The sequence below is a fragment of the Stylophora pistillata genome, chromosome 9 (assembly GCF_964205215.1).
Source record: "Stylophora pistillata chromosome 9, jaStyPist1.2, whole genome shotgun sequence".
In the NCBI taxonomy this organism is placed as follows: domain Eukaryota; kingdom Metazoa; phylum Cnidaria; class Anthozoa; order Scleractinia; family Pocilloporidae; genus Stylophora; species Stylophora pistillata.
Genome location: NC_142527.1, coordinates 15,404,291 through 15,425,915, shown reverse-complemented (window position 1 = coordinate 15,425,915; position 21,625 = coordinate 15,404,291). Strand labels below are relative to the sequence as shown.

Below are 21,625 nucleotides of genomic sequence, written 5' to 3'. Positions count from 1 at the left end.
TCAAGTTGTGAACAAGCATTCAGCAACGTGAAACAAGCGCTCACATCAGAAACTACCTTGACGCATTACAACCCAGAACTCCCTGTAGAACTATCCGTCGACACCTCGTCTTATGGTCTGGGCGCGGTTATAATGCACGTCTATTCCAATGGCATACGTCGTCCCATCGCTTACGCATCGCGAACGCTTAACAAACACGAACAACGGTACGGTGATAAAGAGGCTCTGGCAATTGTATTTGGATTAAAGCGGTTCCATCTATACCTTTATGGTCGAAAATTTACGATCCTTACCGACCACAAGCCTTTAGAGCGGATTTTCGGGCCAAGAACTGCAATTCCATCCCTGGCGGCTATGCGGCTACAACGTTGGGCAATAATGCTCGCAGCTTTTGATTACGACATTAGATTAGTTGCATCCAAACAGAATGCGGTCGCCGACGCCTTATCATGCCTACCTTTGTCGTCAACAGCAGGAGGCGAACACGCAGTGTTTAGAGTTGAAGAGCGTTTGATTGATTCATTGCCCGTCACGCACAAGGAAATCAGTCATGCGACACGGGTAGACCCTGCGCTGTCCAAGGTGCTGGGACTCGTGAGACATGGTTGGCCTCAGCACACTGACGACTTGCGCCTAAAACCTTTCTTTAATCGTCGTTTCGAATTGTCTATCGAGCAGGATTGTTTGCTGTGGGGAGTACGGGTTATCATTCCTACACGGTACCAGAATGATATGTTGGAGGAATTACATACAGGGCACCCGGGCATCGTCCGTATGAAAGAGTTAGCTCGTAGCTATATATGGTAGCCTAACATTGATCTGGAAATTGAGCAGACAGTGAGAAGCTGTGGTAGTTGCCAGCGGGTTCGGAAATCACCCGCTGTAGCTCCACTTGCGCCGTGGTTGTGGCCTAGCAACCCCTGGCACCGTATTCACATTGACTTTGCTGAGTACGAAAAGAAACATTATCTCGTTGTTGACGCGCATTCTCGTTGGCGCGAGATTTTCTACATGCCACAAAACACGACAGCAACAGCGACAATCGCGATCGTACAAGAACTATTTGCCAGATACGGAATACCAATTCACTGCGTTAGCGATAATGGGCCGCAGTTTCGCAGTGAAGAATTTGCTCATTTCTTAAAAGTGAACGGTGTGAAACACGTACGGGTAGCACCTTATCACGCAGCGAGCAATGGGTTAGCGGAGCGTATGGTGCAATCGTTCAAGAACCACCTAATGGCTTGCAAGGGCAGCAAACTTTCCATTGAGCAACGTATTGCGAACTTCCTCTTATCCTATCGGTCATCAAGACACCCCACGACTGGCAGAACACCCACTAGCCTGTTCCTGGGTCGCGAACTACGAACGCGGCTAACTCTCCTCCGCCCAAACTTAGAAGAGAAGGTCATGGATTCGCAAGCAAAGCAGAAGGCCACGCACGACGAACATGCCAAGTTCAGAGAATTTTACCCCGGGGACAGAGTTTCAGTGAAAGACCTCAGAAAAGAGGAAACCTGGTGGCAAGGCTCGATAGCTGAGCGAAGTGGACCCAAGTCGTACATAATAGTATTAAATGACGGCAGAGTGTGGAAACGTCACTTCGATCACATGAGACGGGACGGCATGGGCAGGTCGGCATCAGAACCAGGTGGAGAGAGAGAGAGTATCAGGACCACTCCTTGGAGGTTCCATGGGCTATTCCGGTCAGGTCGGATATTTCCGGACAACCCCAGGTACCACCTGATGCCCAAGAAGGTGTATCAGTTGAAACAGATTCAGCTCAGGATCAAAAGCAGGACGTAACACCGGCAGTAACAGCAGAGGCACCAGCGACGGCTCCTCCCCAGTCCGTGGAAGCGGCCCCCACCCCGTTTCGCCGATCTTCCAGGTGGCGAAGAGCTCCGGATAGACTAATAGAGTCTATCTGAAGTAATGCTGGGACTTCCGTACATTTAACTGTTGTCATCAGACATTCCTAGTTAATGTTGGAGTTTTTACATGGACTGTTTGAACTATGTTCTCGGACTCCGTTCCTTGTTGTTATTTCCGGACCCCGTTCTTTGCTGTTATTTCCGTTGTAGTTCGGTCCAAGAAAGGGGGAGATGTGGTGTATTTGTAGAGACTGAGTAGTATTGGTTCCAGTCTCCCCCTACGTTTGTCGTGAGGTTGTCAAGTAATGCCATGTGCTCGTGAGTTGTAAATATATTGAAACCTTTTCCCTCGTTGAATACGCCTGACCTAGTTTTGCTGATATGAGTGCTCATGGGTTCGCTGAAGGTTCACCCGTAAGATTCACTCGTAAAAGGTTCGCTATTTATAAACCCCCGTCAGCTTGGAGGATCGACGAGTAAACGTCACGAGGAGTGAAAGACAGCTCGCATTCAATGTTCGTAGTCACACCTTCAGTCATACAACCAGTTTTGATTAGGTTTCCTGGAAAAACTGGATCAAGGATCACCGGATCGTGGATCAAGGATCAACAATCAAGGATCAAGGATCAAGGATCAAGGATCAGTTCAAAATAAATCAAATAGATTAAATATATTAATAGGAATGATTGATTACTCATGTAGGTGACTCAGTCAAGATCTCCCGTATGCTAAAGCGAAAATGAGAGAAAATACTAAATACTGAAAAAGCCATCCCACTATGGAAGTGTCAATTTTCGCCTACCGACTATTAGGACTGCTATTGAATAGTCGGTAGGCGAAAATTGACACTTCCACAAAGTGGTATGGCTTTTTCAGTATTTAGTATTTTCCCTTATTTTCGCTTAAGCATACGGGAGATCTTGACTGAGTCACGTAGATGAGCAATCAATCATGCCTAATTTAACTAATTTATTTCATTTATTTTGAACTGATCCTCGATCCTTGATCGATTTTTCTAGGAACCCGTTTTGACTACACGTGCATGTGCTGCCGCGACGAGTATTAATCGAAACTCTCTCGAAGAAAAGTCTAATTAGGCGTTCCAGCATCGTTTAGGAAAATCGATATCAATTGGTCTGCCGTCGACATATCGATTTGTTTACATCTGAGTGAGTGACGTATTTGCATATTCTGCCTCATTCTAATAGTCGTTTCTTCGCTTCGCGTACCCACGACTAAAAACCATGAATGACCTTGCTCCCGAATATCTACAAAGTCTTTTCTCTCAGTGTCGCTCTGCTTACAACTTAAGAAACTCTGAGGGAAAGCTGACCTTGTCCAAACCAAATACCAATTATTTGAAACAAAGCTTCTCTTACAGCGGGGCCATGTTATGGAATAACTTGCCTAAAAGCTTAAAACATGCTTCATCCATTGAACACTTTAAGCGAAATATCAAGAAGGTAGCTGATATATCGGATTCCCACACGGCAATCATGTAAAGCAGTTGTAACTAGTCTTAGTTTTTAACTTAAGCTTAACACATACATACATACATACATACATAAACACTGACTATTTGAAGGACGCTTGACTTACGTCCTCTGAAAGGCACTTACAAAACGTTCAATTAACGAATGAACCGCTACCTTCTGTTCATCATTAAAATCATGTTTTTGTCGCTCAGCATCCTTACTTGTTGCTACTTTTCTAACAAAAAATCTACTTGTTTTAATTGGGTGCATATATCTTATTGTATTTGCAAAAAACATGCCTAACATGTTACGAGATTGACACTCGGGTTCATGCCCTGCCATAAATCAGGAACTGGGTAAACCCTGCCATAGCTCAGCGGGAACTGGGTAAACAACTTGTGGTTGGATCAGTTGTAAGTCCAAAGCAGCAGGCTTAGGAGGGGTTGCAAAATATATTAGGGATGACGTTTAAGTCCAAAGGGAAAGAAGGAAATAAGGAAATTTCAGAAATAAATTAGAAAAGATGAACAATAGATAACAAAGCTTAAGTTTAAGTGCAAGCAACACTTGATACAAGTCTTTGAAGGAGTGAAAGTATTAGTGGCGTTCGTACGGTTATGCAAGTGGTTTTAGTACCAGTGGTTAATCTAGAAATTAGCCAAAGTGGGTCTTATGTCCCACATAAAAATTTTAATTGGGTCATTTCAAAAATGGTCTGGGTCAAACTGATACTGAAACTTTGAAAAACTGACATCATCCAAACTATCACCAACTGGTACATCAACGCTTTTATGCTTTTCACAGTTTTGATTTGTTTATTGTAGTAAACAGTCAAATAATCGTTAAGTTTTCTTCAAATGCCATTCTCTTTTGCGTAAACAATAAACTTAGCTTTTGAGACCAAACAAACAAGGCCCGAGAAAGAAAATCAAGAAACGAAGGGTGAATCGATCGAAAAAGAAACGAACGTATGCAGAACGTTGAAATGTAGGATCCAGTCTCTCTCGGAATTGCATGGAACGTCTGTAACAATAATTACTCGTACGCACGTAGAATGAAATGCCAGTCATTAAAAATAATAATCTTTATTTAGGAATAATTTCCATAAAATCCTCTACTATACAAAATATTAACAGCGTAAAAACGATCCAAAATAACTCACTTTCGGCTCACATCTACTTTTTTTTAATGCCAGAGCGTCTAGAAAACTATAAATAACGGAGTCAAATCTGAACAAATTCAAAGTGTAATAATCTGATAAGTAAAAGCATATCTAAGACTATACAGAAAAGAGAAAGTGAATGGCAAATCTAGAACCCTATAAACAAGGCTGCTAAAAATCATTAAACAATGTCAATGGCTCCCTCAGCAGCTGCTATTTCAACAATTATTATAGTCATACGCAGCGCGGCGCTTCGCCCGCGATCCTCGAAGGCAAACTGAGGCCGATCGAAGGAGGGCAAAGGATGTCTTTGCTCGGATCCAGGAAATTGTTTGCGAGTATCGTTCGCCTTTCTTGGCGGTTATCAGCTCGACCAATCAGCTGTGGTATCTTATGCATTCCATCCCCACCCCTCCCGTAGTTGTAAATACAAGCGGCGTAAACGAGCCATGTTCAACATGGTTCAACATGGTTCAACATGGTTCAACTTGGTTCAACATGATTCAACATGGTTCAACTTGAGTACAGCCGCTTCTTGTCGTTTTCATGGATGCGATAAATCTGTTGTGGATCCTGGTCCTTGTAAGACTCGGCATTAGGGTGGCAAACCCTCACATCGAAGAATGCTGGGTTCTGGGGATCCCAGAGGCCACGCGCCCGAACGTCCAATCTTGCGTCTTGTGTTCTATTAGACCCTCTGCTGAGTTGTTCTTCAGTGATTTCTTGGAGAACTGGCTCGACCTCGATACACACTATACTCAAAAGGTCAGCATCGAGGTCTCTCAACTCATTATGCCGTTGGATAACAAAGCCCCCTCGTTTGCAAATCATTGCGTGGTCTACTGTGAAGTTCTCCCCACACGCACATACTGATGGAATGTCATAGAACGGCCAATCATGGCGTAATTTAACAGCATCGCGAAACTCTCTCTTGCTGAGGTTCAAAACCATGTTCTTGAAGGGGAAGAACTGTGAGCCATACAGAGGAGCCTTTTTCTTGCGCTAGTTCTAGAGCTCACTTGGTCTTCCGTGAAACAATTGGTGGAGATTCCTAGGCGTGGGAAATTCTTTAAATCCCGGTTTTAAAAAAACACACTCCGACAAATTAATTCCATGTGCTCACAACACTTTAATCTAGTTCCAGTCCCCCACACGGGGTGGCGCCTGGCGCTTACAAAACAGCAAACAAACAAGAAATCGCGTGTCCATCCTTCCCCCCCGAAGAGCGGCTCCGGATCCTCAGCTCTTCTCTCTAGGGCTTGTACTCTGACTGGCTAGCGACATTCAACGGGCACAGCCTAGTTATCGGGCGTATAAACTTCTGGCCCCTTGTGCTGACTTGGACAACGCGCACCTGTCCATCCTGACCTGGGAACATCTCTTCCACTCGACCCAGATGCCACTGACCGCGTGGAGCATTCTGATCAACAACAAGCACTACATCCCCAACCTTCAGGTTTTCTTTGGCCTCTCTCCATTTCTTTCGCGTGTTAAGTGTTGAGAGATACTCTTCTCTCCAGCGCTTCCAGAACAATCTCACCAGGTTCTGAATCAGTCTCCAACGGTGCCTGGGATTAAACGCGATGTCATCGGCAACTTGAGGTGCTAGTTGTCCTCCTAGCTGCCCAACTAGGAAGTGGTTAGGTGTCAACACTGGCTCGTCTCGCGGGTCAGCTCCTTCATACGTCAATGGTCTCGAGTTCATCAATGCTTCTACTTCCTTGATAGCAGTGTGCAGCTCGTCATCGGTTAGCCCAGCATTTCCAACTATTGCTTTCAGAGTTTTCTTAGCTACTTTAACCAGCGACTCAAACACCCCTCCAAAGTGCGACCCCAATGGAGGATTCCAACTCCATTTGATCCCGTCATTGCTAACATTACCCGCGATCTGTTCCTGGTCCATTGATTGAACAAGTTCTCTAAGCTCTCTCTCTGCTCCTACAAAGTTTGTCCCATTGTCACTTGTAACTCTTCCGGTCTTCCCATGGTGGCTACTATTCGGCTGAACGCATTCAGGAAATCTGTGGTGCTCAATGAACATGCCAATTCTAGATGCACCGCTCTGGTTGCTGAGCACGTAAACAGGCACAAATACCTTTTAGCAGAAACTCTTCGAGTAATCTTGGTCGTGAAGGGACCAGCGTAATCAACACAGCACTTTGCAAACGCTCTCATCGTTGTTCCAACTCTCGTCCTTGGAAGTGGTGCCATGATCTGCACTGATAGCTGCACACGTCTTCTCTCACACACCTTACATTCTTTGTCCCAATTCTTCACCTCCTGTCGACCATCTATAACCCAGTATCGGTTTCGTACCTGAACTAGCACGTGGTTGACGCCCGCATGTCGGCAACGGTTATGAACGATCATTGGTCCAGCCAACATGGTATCCTTAAGGCTTACTCCGCCGTATCTGGCTGCTGAATCCTACACTATCCTCACTTTGGTAGTCTCTTTGTCTTCTCTTACTACGGGAAAATGAGGTAGGTACCAACTTGGGTCATCATCAATTTCTCCTGGCTCCAGTTTCCGGATGTAACCCTTGGCTTCATTTGCTTCCATCACCTGACAATATTTCTCGGCAACGTCCGGCCTTCGTTGTAAGTGCTTCTCAAGAGAGTAGAGCCGGTCCTCAGCAGTACTCTTGTTGCAATACAACGGCGGTTCATCGTCCTGCCATGGAATTGCCTCTTCATAACGTCCCTCGGCGTAACACCTCGACTCTGCCACCTTGCGAGTAGCGAGCACCTCTTCTGCAGTGAAAGGCTTGTTTTGGTTAGTGATTCCCAGCAATTCTTCATCCCACATCTTCCGCATCAACTCATCGGCCCTCATTTCCATAACTGTCTCATTATTATCTGTCCATCAAATTTTAATCAAGTCATAGCATCCTTACATTTTTGGGGATCAAAGTCAATGACCTGTCTGTCGAAATTGTTTCCGAGTTATGACGTGTGTCAATCAATGATAGACCAATGGAAATCTAGCAATGGGCTTATAAGAGTGGCTATGAGTCGGAATGGTATGATCATACCAGGGACCAAAGTGATGATGAAGAAAGTTCGATTTCATCCAATCAGACAAGTGGTGTATCTCACTGAAATTCATCCCTACATAGAAGTCGAAGAGAGGATAAATACAATAAAACCGTTCCTGGATACTCCGTTTAAACACAAAATAAAAGCGGTAAAAGAGAGACAACATACGTATGATGCACGATCCTCGCAGTATATAGCGCTATTTAAGTAATAGCGAAAATCAGACCTGAAAAAAATCAGGCCTGTACGGGATTCGAAACACTGACCTCTGCGATACTAGTGCAGCCCTCTACCAATTGAGCTAACAAGCCAACTGGGAGCAGGCCGTTAAGTTGATTCGTAATAAACCCGTGAAAGTGATTTATCACTTTCACGGGTTTATTACGAATCACTTTCACGGGTTTATTACAAATCACTTTCACGGGTTTATTACGAATCAACTTAACGGCCTGCTCCCAGTTGGCTTGTTAGCTCAATTGGTAGAGTGCTGCACTAGTATCGCAGAGGTCAGTGGTTTGAATCCCGCACAGGCCTGATTTTTTTCAGGTCTGATTTTCGCTATTGCTTAAATAGCGCTATATACTGCAAGGATCATGCATCATACGTATCAAATACCGCAGTTCAAAATATATGAACTTCATATATTTCATTGTATCAGAGACAACATAGCAAGTACCTATATACAAGCACGTTTTACACAAAACCTCGACATCTATATCTGATAATGCGATTGGAAGAATTAAATGGAGCATAATCCAAAGACTTATTTAGCTCATATGATATGGAATTGCTTTACCTGTGACGAAACATGACTAAAACGTGGAAACATTGCCACAGTCGCTACGCGACCGCATTCCGGACGCGCGCGCAGGAGCAGGAAAGAGGAAGAGAAGGAAAGACTGTACATAGAATGACCACTGTAATAAACTGTTTTAAACTGTCACATTTGTTAGTGGTAATGTCTTACCGCGAGTGTATATGATTCCCAAGAACTGAGTAAAGTTGAGGAATAAAATGACTAGAACGAGTGAGTCCATGTGAATAATAAATTATATTACTTGAAGAAAGAGGAGGGGAGGAAGAGGAAGAAGGGGAGGAAAGAAGTGGAAAGAGGAGGAGGAAAGAGGAGGAGGAAAGACGAGGAGGAATGAGGAGGAGGAATGAGGAGGAGGAGGAATGAGGAGGAGGAATGAGGAGGAGGAATGAGGAGGAGAAAAGAGGAGGAAAGAGGAGGAAAGAAGAGGAGGAGGAGGAGGAGGAGGAAAGACAAGGTGGAGGAGGAGGAAAGAAGAGGAGGAGGAATGAGGAGGAGCAGGAGGAGGAGGAGGAGGAAGAATAGAAAATATACGATCCCACATGAACGAGATGGACTGTTCCGTTTCGTATATAAGAAAAATAAACATTTGGTTTTATATGAGCGCGCACTTTGAATTATTATAATTAATATTTTAAAGTGCGCGTTCTATTAAAGTTTGTTAGACATAGCGGAGAAGGATGTATACAATATGATAAAACTGGAAGTGTCTACTTCCACACTCATTTCTTACCTGCACACGCAGAGTGTGGACGATGGCGAGTACTCAGGATCTTTCCGCGGTTCTAAAGTCGTATCGACAAAAAATGCATGCTGTTCATGCTCGCGTAAAGTATCAGGAAAATGTGTTGAAGGAATATAAAAAACATGCTGAGAATGGAACGATCCCCAAAAGATTGAAATCAATGAAACGTTACCCTAAGATGCAAAGTCCTGAGGCTCAGAAACGTGTCAATGAAGCATACCATCAAGTAGAATGTACGGTCTTAGATCAAGCGATTCAAGAGATTGAAAAGAATCTTGCTGCACACAAAGAACAATATCAATCCTTGCTACAACAGCGACAGAGTGAGCGACAAGTACTGGAAGGCAGGAAAGAAAAGACACCCAAGATATCTTACCAAACACGGGTGAAAACTGAATTGATAGAATTACAGAAAAAATACGATCAACTCTGTGCCAAGTTAGACACATTCTCAAAATCTAGCGAGAACAATGATATCTTACACACGGGTGAAGAAGGTGTTAATGGTGTATGAGGCGGTGATAGGTTAGGGAAAGTGGTGAGACAATAATACATAAAAAGTAAAGAACCTTACATTTTTTTATTAGTATCGCTGTGACACGAAATGGGAGTCGTGATACCTTGATAAACTTCTGATCGGATAATGCCACACCTTTGCCGCTACTGCAATAGAGCATTCACGCGTTCGGATAACAAAGAGCGTCACGAGAAAAATTCATGCGTGAACTCAAGGGTCAATCCAAATCAATGGTTCCCTTCAACTGTGAATACCCATTCCATTCCAACCGTGACTACAGACCCGATTCAGGCGTTCGATCTATCACAAAGGTGGTGTGAGGGATTCAAATTCAAATCACCCAGTAGCATATTAATCGTGGGACCTTCGGGATGCGGTAAAACTTGTTTCACCAAATCATTACTGCTACAACATTTGGATGAATTGTTTGCGTCACCCCCTGCCGTCATTCACTACTGTTACGGTGCTTGGCAAGATGGATACCGTGAGAAGTGATACCGTGACAAGTTGGTAACTGTCCTATATTTTAATTTTATTCACCACACCACCCCTACCCCACTCCCCCCCACAAAAAGGGAAATAATATAAATTTGTATATTTACATCTCATTATATGCTTTGCCCAGCTGCACTAATCTTTAACTGTAACATTTAAAAAACGAATATTAAAAACGGGTAAGCAGAGCCCAAAATTTCTATAAATTTATGGTCCTTCTTTCAACTTGATCCAGTTTAGTTCAAAGCCAAAACATGTTATAATTTCAACTGTATAACTGTCAAAATGTCTAGTCCTCAAGTCCTTGAGGCTTAATCATGTCATCACCACTTCCATCAATAGTGATTAAGCATCCTGTTTTCTGAAGAAGCCTCTTGATAAAATCTGTCCTTCACCAGTACCCTCCATGCTGCACCTGCCCATTTTGTCATGAGGATTCTCCTCTGTCGTGCAGTTATTTTGTTGTGCCACAGTTCTAAATTATCCTTCTCTTCAAGCCATTTGTCCATCTCCTGTCCAATTTTGGTTTTCAGCATTTTACCAAACCGCATCAATGGGTTGTATCTTGTCAGTGTGGTTTTCAGGCAAAAGATATACAATAGTGTGTTGAGTTCATGTTTGCAAGTATTATGGCACTTCTTATCTTGTCGGAATGTTAAATTGTCAGCAAAGATAACTTTCTCTTCTGGTGAGTTGCAAATGCCTGGAGCATGTGTTTTGGTTACCCATTGCATATTAATATCACTGTCAATCCAGGCACAGCTTTGAAAGTAAACGTCAACCCCCTCATCATATTGAGCTTTCTCTTCTGTACTAACATTTCCTTTTCCCCGAAATACAATACCCGGCTTCACGTTTTGTTCACCCTCTGCCAGAATGCAAAGCTGCAAAGTAGCTTTCCTCTTGTCCAGGCCACTTGAGGGTTGTGAAACCCACACTTACTCACTCCCTTTCATTTCATAGGTTTTCTCTTGATCAATCACAAAAGGAAGGGGCACTTGATCGACATTATACCTGTTTTGGGGTAGCCAACGCCCATATTTACCATCCAGCTTAGCATTATTTCGCCGTCTTGTTGTTTTGAGGGATGTTCTAAGATTTCTGTGGAAACGCTGAATTGTCTCCTTACCGTCACTGGCTGCAGACTTTTTCTTGTTCGATCGTCTCCGAAAAGCAATGTTATGGCACTTTTTGAACCTCTGAAACCAGTTGTCACTAGCTTTGAATTTCTGAGCTGCCTCTTTTCCGTAACATGCCTCAACCTTTTCCTTCATTTTCTTTTTCAACCACAGTTTTGAAATCTTGCATCCTTTTGCTCTTCGGAGTTTAAACTCCATAACAACACGCTCAGCCGCAAGTGGAAACTTCTTGGCTTTTACTTTTCCACACACAAGTTGTCTTTGCCGTGTAGGACTGGCTGCGCCTTTTTTCTTCTTTGTCTTGTTGAGAGCTAGCTGACTTCGAAGTTTTACCCGGTCCTTGTTCCATTTAACTACCAATGATTTGCTGACCCCTCTTCTTTCTGCAACCTTTTCCCAAAGCTTTTTTGTCTTAAGCTCTTTCATAGTATCTAGAAGATCCAGACTTTTTATCTTGAAAGCTATGGTGTAAGATTTCCTCTAACTCGCTCCTCGACGATTGTTGGTCTTGATTCCAGATTCACGGTCCTCTATCTCGGTCAAATCGTATGTGGTTTCTAGAGTTTCTTCGTCCACATCTTTCTGATCAGTACCTTGGTTAGCACTGTTTGAATTTTTCCATGAAGAGCTGCTTTGGCTGAGTTTTGATCTCGGCAGCTGATCTGGATGTTTGAATCGCACGTGAGTAGCGAGACATTTCTCCTCCGCAAACGAATCGTGGCAAATTTCACACTTTACGAGCTTGTCAGGAAGCTCGACTGTCTTTGAAAGGCCTGCAGATACATCAAAGAGCTTGCCACTTTTTGTTTCAACTTGTTTCTTGAAACCAAAGTGGAATAAAGTGTGATTCATTTCCTAAGCTGGAGAAAGTCTAGTCGAGAAATCTCACAGCTGTCAGGCTCACGTGTGTTGAAGCGCGAAGCCCTGAAGCATTGTGTTTACGTTACTGCTGGACAGGAAATGACGTATTTCTGGAAACTCAATGCAAATGGCCAGCGGTACTACCCAAACTCTTCACACATCCTTGTCGAAAACAACTCACAAATCGTGCAAAATTGAGCTGTTTCCGTAACTTTGTTTGCCGCATCATTTGGCACAAGCTAGAAATTGATAATGTCTGGAGTGCATGAGGTGTTTGTGGAGTCAAGTGTTCGAGATTATCACGCATACTTTAAATATTCGACTGTACATGTAGGGGATGTCATGATGTGCGAAATTGAAGACGACAATCCCCATGACAAATATGCCGTGGCAGTGAAGAATGAATCTGGTCAAACTGTGGGTCATATACCTATTGAGATTTCGAAGATTATGAACAAGTTTATTCGTGACTGTGGAGAGGTTGAGTGCATTGGACACAAATATAATGTTGGCCAAGGAAAAGGACTCGAGATTCTTGTGGACCATAGGCTGATTAGGAATCAGCAGTAACTACAGAGAGTAGTGAGAAGGCTGAAAAGAAAAGATCTGGATTTCAATATCAGTGACATTAAGAAATGTGACACAGAGTAACTGAATATGCATATCAATGTATCCTTCTTTTTAACCTGGAACTTCTGCATCAAAATATTTAAATACATTTTTTTTTTATTATTGTTGCTATTTGTATTACTAGCTTCACTGCATTTACCATACAGTAGTGTGGATCTACACTTGCTTAGTATGCTTTGTAACTACATATTTTGCACTCATTTTTCTTATGAAAGTCATGTTTTACAGCAATGGCAATCTGGTTTTCCTTCGATTATGATTACAGTAAATAATTTCAGTGTACCTGTAATGTACTATATGATTTTAGAAAATAAGAACCTATTAGGCTAAATAGGTTCTTGTTTACAGGGGGTATAAATGGCAAATTTTAGGCTAACAGGTTCTTAATTTTTAGGTTCTTACTTGCGGGTTTTTATCGTAAATCACAGTTCATTTGTTCCGTCCATTTAAGTTTCACTCATGATTTCGTAGACATCTCGATTTATCTTTCCATTACGATAAAATTTCCATTGGCTTGCTGTTCGCAGAATTCTTCAAATAATTTCCACTCGTATTTCGTCTTTTTCACAGTGTTTGACCACCCTTCATAGAGTAACAGGCTCTGGTACATCCAACATGGCCGCTTTTTTTCTTTAATACCATTCATTTCACGCACTGATTTCAGGCTAATAACGTCAAATTGTGACTACCTGGTGCTTTAAAGGTACTTAATACATACGGGGTTACCTGTTTTTCTTTTTGTTGTTGTTGTTTTATTTTTTCGTCAGTGACTCCACGATCATTTCATTTTGCGTCAGAATAGAATATTCCGCGTCAATGACGTAAAAACGCGGCCTGGATTGAACACTGTAGTACTGTGATAAAATTCGCGTCAGTAATCCATAGCAATGTTTAAAGAGGCAATTAGTACTGTATTGTAAGTAGCGTTAGTAATTTCATGTAACATTCAGTGATGTCACTGTAATTATTTAAAACAAACAACAACGCCAACAAAAACAATAACAAAGAGACAAAGTGAAGTACTAACAGACAACCACTCCTTTAACCTGAGCTCAACCAAAAATTTAACTTTAGTTTAAACTTCTGGATGAATTGCATCTTGTTCTCTACTGTTATAACCCACCCATTAAATTTGGCGCGATTTTATTGCTTACTTTACGTCACGTGGTGCAAAATCACTGGACAGTTATCACGCAATAACCCCCGTCCGCGCCAATATTTGTCCTCCGATTTTTTCCGTGAAAAAGAAACATAGTCAACACAAGAGTTTCAACTTTTCCGTTCTTCTATTTACATGGAAGGAAACCAAACTTTTTTTTTTGGCTTGCTTGCGTCAGTCACGCGCATTCGCCACCAGATCACCACTGGCTTTTTTACTGTGTTTACGCGCAGTTTAATTGCGATGTGAAAATTAATGGGAGGATTATAAAATAAATAAACCCCGTTCTGGCTTGCTGGTATGTCGGCTGATAATGTCCTTGGCTGAGAGGTTGTCCTCAAAATTTCATATTTGCCCTCGAAGCTTCGCTTCTCGGCCAAATATTCATTTTTCGGACAATCTCTCAGCCGCGGACATTATCAGCCGACATACCAGCCACCCGAAGGGATTTATTTACTAAATAGTAGCACAGAGTTCAGAGGGGTTAGAGAAAATCGCTAGACCATCACTCTTATAGCTTTTCCTTATTCATAAGTTCAGCGAATATCTATCCTTTATTTTTTAACCGCACTTCCCATGCCGTATATGTCTGGGGATGGCACAACACCTTCAAGTCTAGTTACTACTGAATAAATCGTTATTATGCACATGCTCAATATCAAGACTTACTAAACTAAGGTTAAGGTAAAACCTCCCACTCTATGTGGGAAGGACAATAGTCCTTTTTACAGTTGTGGGCTTGGTGGCCAAGCCTTTCAACGGGAGTGAGGCTAAGGGTGACCCTGTTGTGATAGAGACCTACGAAAGCCGAGAAGGGACTTCATACTTCAGACTTCGCTCCCTGGGCCCCAGTCCTCCAAGTTTTGTTAATTTTTCACTATTTTAATGTTGATGTTTGTTTCGATTTCTTTTAAAGGACACAAGTACAGCTGATATGCTTGATTGAGTAAGGAGGAGTATTAGGAAAGTCTACTGAGGTGTTATTTCATCGACCGTCACATAAGTTACTTGAAATGGCGTCGAGATCAGTCAAGATGTTGATTGATCTGGTTTAAAAATACCGCCATGTTGAACTTCATTTCTCGGGAGTTCCCTGCCCTTCCTCTTCTCCTCGTTTTGCCTACCTTGAAGGCATAGTTGAACAACATGTTTTGACGAGTTTGGAATCCATGCAATTGTAAGCTTCAACTATGACCACTCAAGCACATAAAGAGAATTAAGATAGGGTGTAGAAGAGCCTTATGGAGTGATCCTTATTCAGCAATCTTAACCAGCCCTACAGAGGTCAAGAGAAGGAAAAGTCAAAATAGCTTACATTTCAGGTTCTGCTTAAGTATTGTATGATCTACAAACTAGCTTGTAATTGTGATAGAAGCCATAAATCTCGTAACAAAACTGAGACATGATCGAAAACTAAGAAAAAAGACTCAGAATCACAGAGGATGAGCTTTTGTTGATTTATGTTGTGTTTCAGTCACTTGCAATTGGGAGTAGAGATACAGGATGGTTGCCATGTACATGAAAATTTTAGAGGCTCTGGTCGAAAAAAAAAAAAAACTAGGCGGTTGTCGATCCATAATTTTCGTTATGCTATTGTTGAGATTTTTAGTTACAATATCCATAGACTCCGAAACTGACCATTCGACATTTGCATCATCGTAAGTAACACTAACAACGTTATATTCCGTTACAGTGGCAAGCTTTCATTAATTCTGTTACGACAAGTTATTCTTAAGGTTATCCTAAATAAAAAGTAGCTGAAATGTCTTTGTTACAGGGCATGAAAATGTTACATACAGATAACATAATATTAATAATAAAACTGTTGCTTTCTCTTAACTTGTTCTCTGCTTTTCCTACACGAGTCAACTCGAGACGAGGTTCGAAAGCTGATAAAATGCGGTGAAAGAAAACCGCAACTGTCAGATTAAGTGATCCAGTTTAAGGAATTGGATAATCTCAGAGAATAGTTCAAGAGCCTCGCGTTCATTTAAAGGTGGAGAATAATCTGGTTTGATCAATCTCACTAACTCTTCTATATCCTCGTTATGGTCGACACAATTCTCAGCATACATCTCTTTGCACAGATTTACATCTTCGATGTAGACATTTACCAAGTAGTTGTGTGTTCCATAGATTTCGGGTGTAAAAGACATGACGTCTGGTTTTCCACCCTCCACTTCCAGTCGTTGTCGTCGCTGAATGTTATGCGTATTCCACAACTCTGCTACAAGATATAATTCCTGGCGAAGGATAGGCAAGAAAAAAAATGAGACATTCCGTGACGAGGTAATCGTCATGGTACAAACCACAATCACAGAGGTCTTTAAAAAAGTTTATCCACCATCCCCCTCCACCCTGTCGAAATTTAGACCACCAAGCTTCTATGCGTTGATTTCCGGTGCTTTTTGCTTCGATGAAACTTCCACTTCCAGAAAAATGGTCATCGTCATGCCAACGAAAAAATTGTTGAAGAGTGCCAATGATTGTGTTTTGGGTTCCCCTGTCACAGCGCATCCTTCTTGGAACCCCTCCAAGTTGTAGAATAGCATTTAGGTAGCTTGAGGCAATAACCCTGGGATTTTTGTTCGTGGAACCGACTTCTAACCAAAGAATTCGCCTTGAGAAGCCGTCTACTGCGCCATGAACAAAAAAGCCTAAGGGCGCAGGCTTATCCCATCCGTTAACGTGCCATAAGAAGTTTGGCCCTGAGGTGACGTATCTGCGTCTCTTTGGATTACGTCTTTGACGACGCTCCACTCCTTCAGGGTCTAAAACCCGAAGGGCTTTCATAACAGTATCTCTTCTTACTTGTAAATTGTACTTTCGCCTTAAGCGCCTCGTCAGTTGACGATAGCCCAGAAAGGAACCACAGGAGTTCTCCAATTCTTCCAGAATAGCAGCCACTATTCGCTCAAGGGGCGATTCGTTGTTGTATCTCGCCCTTGTAAGTTCCAAACGTTGTAAAATTCGTTTTAAAGTACGCACTGAGAGTACTATGCCATGTTGTAAAGCTAAAAAGCCAGTAATTTCAGCGTTGGTAAATCCTTCAGAGAAGTAGCGTCTGACTGCATTTTCTCTCTCAAAGCCAGAGTGTTTGTTTAAAGCAGGTGTGTAGACAGGTAAAACGCTCTGCACTAGACATAGCGTGTTTAGAAGGAAGATAAGATGAAGCAACCTGTTTCAGAACATAGTTAACGTTAATTAAAGTACCATTCACTCGCGTCTTAAATAGAATGATTAAAACAAGTAAGGATCAGGGACTCTTCACTCACCGAAACATGATGACGCACACTTACGGATTCCAAATGTTTTTTTCACGTTTGGAAGACTGCCTGTTAATCTATAAGGCACTACATGGGGAATCCCCAACGTATATTGAAAGTACTTTAACTACAAAACACTCCCTGCATGGTAGAGAGACCAGGCATGGCCAGTATAACCTAATCTGTCCCAAGTATCAAAATACTACTGAGGCAGGAAGGTCTTTCCAAGTTAGTAGTATTAAGTTATGGAATAGTCTTCCAAATGAGCTTAGGAAAGAACGTAGCATCTCCTCTTTTAGGAATGATTTCATGAATTATTTTATAAATTCTTATAGAGACGTTGATTCTTTTGAAGCTGTATTATAATCTAGTTTTATGGTATTTATAATCTTTGAATAGTTACATTGTTCGACTAGTTAGTTCTATTTTTAATCTCTATGGCTTAGAATGTATTACTTACTAACTTTAGTTTTGAGGGCCACTGGTTTATAAGCGCAAGCTGTTATGTGTATACCCTCTTTAAATAAAGTCGATTGTTATTATGATTATTATTATTATTACTATTATTATTATTATTATTATGAGGACAAAATTCTGAAGTCTGAAGTCTGAAGTCTAATTTCGTGAACTGTGAAGGCTTAAATCTTCAACTCTCCAGTCACCTTTATTAAGTCTGAAGTCTGAAGTCTGAAGTCTGAAGTCTGAAGTCTCTTCTCGGCTTTTGTAGATACCTGTATCTAGTTAGCATGATAACAAAGAAATTTGCATTTGAAAAGCAGCAACATCTCTATCATAACAAGGTCACCCTTAGCCTCACTCCTGTTCAAAGGTTTGGCCACCAAGCCCACAACTGTAAAAAGGACTATTCAAAGATTGCAGCTACCAAAAGAAACTTTTATAATAGAGTATTAGGAACTTCAATCATAAGTGATGAGCAGGATCTACCGATTTGAGATGGCAAAAACTCGCACATTGTCGCACACCACAAACACAGAAACGTTGTGTGAGTTACAAATTTTGTAAATTGTTATTCCTGTGAAAGGTCTCAGCTTCCTGCACAGCTCTTTCTAATTCTTTCTTCTTTTCATCGAATGGATGACCATTTCCACCCATCACGATAATAGGCTGTGTACGATACGGTTGTATTTTCTCAACATTCAGCAGGTGAAAGATAATACGGTCCACTTCCTTTGGCAACTTGTGACTCCAGCGAGAAGAAAGGAATTCTGGAATATTTTTCTTGGTTCCGCTACAGGAAAAGAACGCGGGAATGAATCTGTGCACATCGGGATTCTGAGCAATCTGTCCTCGTATGAGATTTAATTGACATCTGATGTTCAAGGCTAGAAAAATAAGAGTACCAGATAGAGTTACAAAAAACAATGCATTTATGCTGAAAGTATATACCTAGCAAATGCCAGAAGTTGTTTCCGCTTTTCTTACGAGCGTCTTGTCCTTCTTCACATTACGTTCTACTTATGAGAGGTTAGGAGAATTTCAAAAAATACTTTAGGGCCTTGGAAATGGCTTGAAACTACCTCACATTTGTAGTTCAATGAGATAGATGGAAGGATTCATTACGTCTAGTATTATATGTCACAGTCAATTAAAAATATGTCATTAGCAGTATCAGGAAGAGGAGTGGTTTAGTAAAAATACACTTGCACCAATTTGGAGTTTGATGTTTTTCAAAGTTTAAATTTTTTAAGTTCCTGAAATAAATCTAACAACTCTTTTCTAGAGTACAAATGAGACAATTGCACAGTAACCTACGTAGAAATTAATTTTGCTATAAGTAGAGTGGACATAATGATTTCTTACTAAGTTAGAGGCTTGAATGAGATGCAATGAACATATGAAGTTCAGATATTTAGAGGCTTGAATTGCAGATAACGTCAATTGATTTTGAGATGTTTCAGCGACGTTCTATACTATGGGTTTGTCCATAACATGGACCCATAACATGGGTTTGTCAGGTATCGTTCTTATGAGGAAAACTTTACAAACACGATCAATTTGAATTTCATTAATTGTGAAAGACACATCAAAGTTTGGCCGTTTACTTTTGTTTTGTTTTGTTCTGAACATAATAAAATTTGACTTTTATGTTAACTGGCTTTTAAAAATCGATTGCTCTCATGTGTGTTAGTAAGTGACGAAGAAGGTCATTCACTGGTACTGTCTCTCGGTCTGTACGACTGTCTATCTGTTACTCTTCGGAAACCTCAGGAAGTAAAACTAAAAACACCTCGACATTTTCCAGAGTACTATCAGTCAAAATTTACCCTCAGAACGCGAGTTTTGTTCTAAATAATGGATGCGGTTTAATGAAATACTACATTTCATAAAAAGAAGACCTCGAGTTTTGTGTTAAAAAACGTAGCCAGTAACCATATGTCCATCCAAAGGATATTTGCTTCGGATGTTGATATGGATATGGAGCGATCCCTGAGGTACTCCACATTTAATGAATTTTGATGAAGAACTATATGCACTTAATGGTACAGACTAAGATATAAAAGAAAAGCAACTATAATTAGTCCACATTTAAGTAATAACACTAACTCCTTCAAACTATAGTACAGAGAATAAGATCATGAGTGTGACTGACGCCGTCAAAGACCACAGATATGACAGACCTAATGAACATTTCTTTGATCAATTGTACCTGGCACTGTACAGGCAGTTAAATTGTTTACCTTAAGACGTATTAAATACAACAAATGCATTCTAAGACAGCAACTTCTATACTGTAAATAAAGAGAGGTCACCCCATAAAAAACAGGAAGAACTCTTGTTAACAACACCAAGAACGAACACTTTACACAATTAATATGCTTGCTGATTGTGATTAAGTCGTTTCTGAGGATCTGGTAAGAGACTGTGGCAGATGGAGTATCCGTGAGAACTATTTGAGTCAACCAAAGGAAAAAGATACTTCATATTTCTCTGCCAATGATAATTAAGACACGCATTTTCATGAGAAAAGTATCCAACGGGAAATCAATCCCGGGAAATCAAACGGGAAATCAATTTTCCAGCGAAGCAGCATAAAAACTTGTTCCATTTTCAACCCAACTCGGATTTTGCTGTGCACTATAAAAATAAGCTTTCAATTTGACCATCGTGAATTTCCAACACGCAAGCAATATTTGCGATATTGTACAGAATAGTATTTTTAGTTATGACCGAAAATGAAAAAATTAAAAGCTACAGGAATCTCCTCTCCCAAACGTCAAAATGTATTTCGTTGGGGTATAACAGGCTGTAGAGCTAAATGGACTAAATAGCCCAATAGGCCTGCCTTCATAACCTCACGCAAAATAAAGGCGTTGCTGCAACCGTCGAGTTACGGAAAACACATTGTTTTACTCCGTGCTGATTGTTTCACTCCGTGATACACGTAGTAAGGTATGTCAAAGCAAATTTGGTTGTTTCGAACCCACAAAAAAAGACATCTTCCTATTTGTGAAAGTTTAATTTCAAACTTGGCGTATATTTGGAGGGTTTCGTTTTGAGAGCAAACTCTGTCATAGATGGGGATGAAAGTTTTCGAACCACCCAAACCATTTAAGTAACTATCCTATAGACAAAGAAGAAAGAAGGAATGGAGTAACACTTACGGTCATCTCCTTCATCCGAAGCGCTGTGACATCTGACTGACATTTTGTGGGAAGCGAGAACGACGACACAGTGTGAATTCTTTACTTGGTCTTCATACCAGCGGGGAACATTGGGTGCTATATCCAATGTATTCCACATATCTATACTAGCCTCAATCAGTTCCGTAGAATTTAACACAGCACCAAAACAGTGAACTACATGATTACACTTCTCGCAGCATCTGGTGTACATGACAAAAACTCGTTTCTTGTCTGAAAACAAAAGTGTAAAAAACGAAAAAGCAGAATAAAGGTTATTTCTGATGTTAAAGGGATTCCTGTCTTTTTAACGCACACCCAGGGAACTTCCGTTGGTGTGGGTTAAGTAGACGATGACCGTCTTTGACAGGGTACAGTAAACTGCACAATGCTGACATGCTTAATTTTCCATCTGTGTTAGGTCTATTCAGGGCATTCCCTTAATACAGGCTTCACTGCCTTTCGTAGTATCTGTATTCTTACATAATATAAATGATGGAACATCACTGCCTTTCGTAGTATCTGTATTCTTACATAATATAAATGATGGAACAGAGAATAAACTCTGAAGCGTAAATTAAAGTGCAAATAGAAACCCGTGAAAAACCCACTGAGTGTTAGCCCTAGTAAAGGGTATACGGGAACCACACGGGTAAATAAAAAATTCTTGTGACCTCGGTGGGAATCAAACCCACGACCTCCTTACATAATATAGTTACTGTATCAGAAGTTAACTGTGAAAATAACTCTCAAAAAAGAAACAACAACTTTGAGTTTAAATTTACAAGACATGCTTCGACATTCTCATG

At 41.2% G+C, this 21,625-nt stretch overlaps 1 protein-coding gene and 1 non-coding gene across 2 annotated transcripts in view; both read right to left on the bottom strand.

The window, feature by feature from the left end:
• Window positions 1-10,246: 10,246 nt before the first annotated feature.
• On the bottom strand, window positions 10,247-12,305 carry LOC111324126 (uncharacterized). Its single transcript, XR_015991323.1, has one exon. It is a non-coding gene; the product is annotated as an uncharacterized LOC111324126 (transcript).
• Window positions 12,306-15,352: 3,047 nt separating this feature from the next.
• The window catches only part of LOC111324098 (uncharacterized), a 54,334-nt gene continuing 48,061 nt past the window's right edge, over window positions 15,353-21,625 (bottom strand). Inside the window, exons 13-14 of the mRNA XM_022927592.2 lie at window positions 20,799-21,050; window positions 15,353-18,518 (exon numbers count right to left, since the gene is read on the bottom strand). Coding sequence (XP_022783327.1) covers window positions 18,184-18,518; window positions 20,799-21,050 — 587 coding nt within the window. The 3' untranslated portion in view covers window positions 15,353-18,183. The remainder of the gene's footprint in view (window positions 18,519-20,798; window positions 21,051-21,625) is intronic.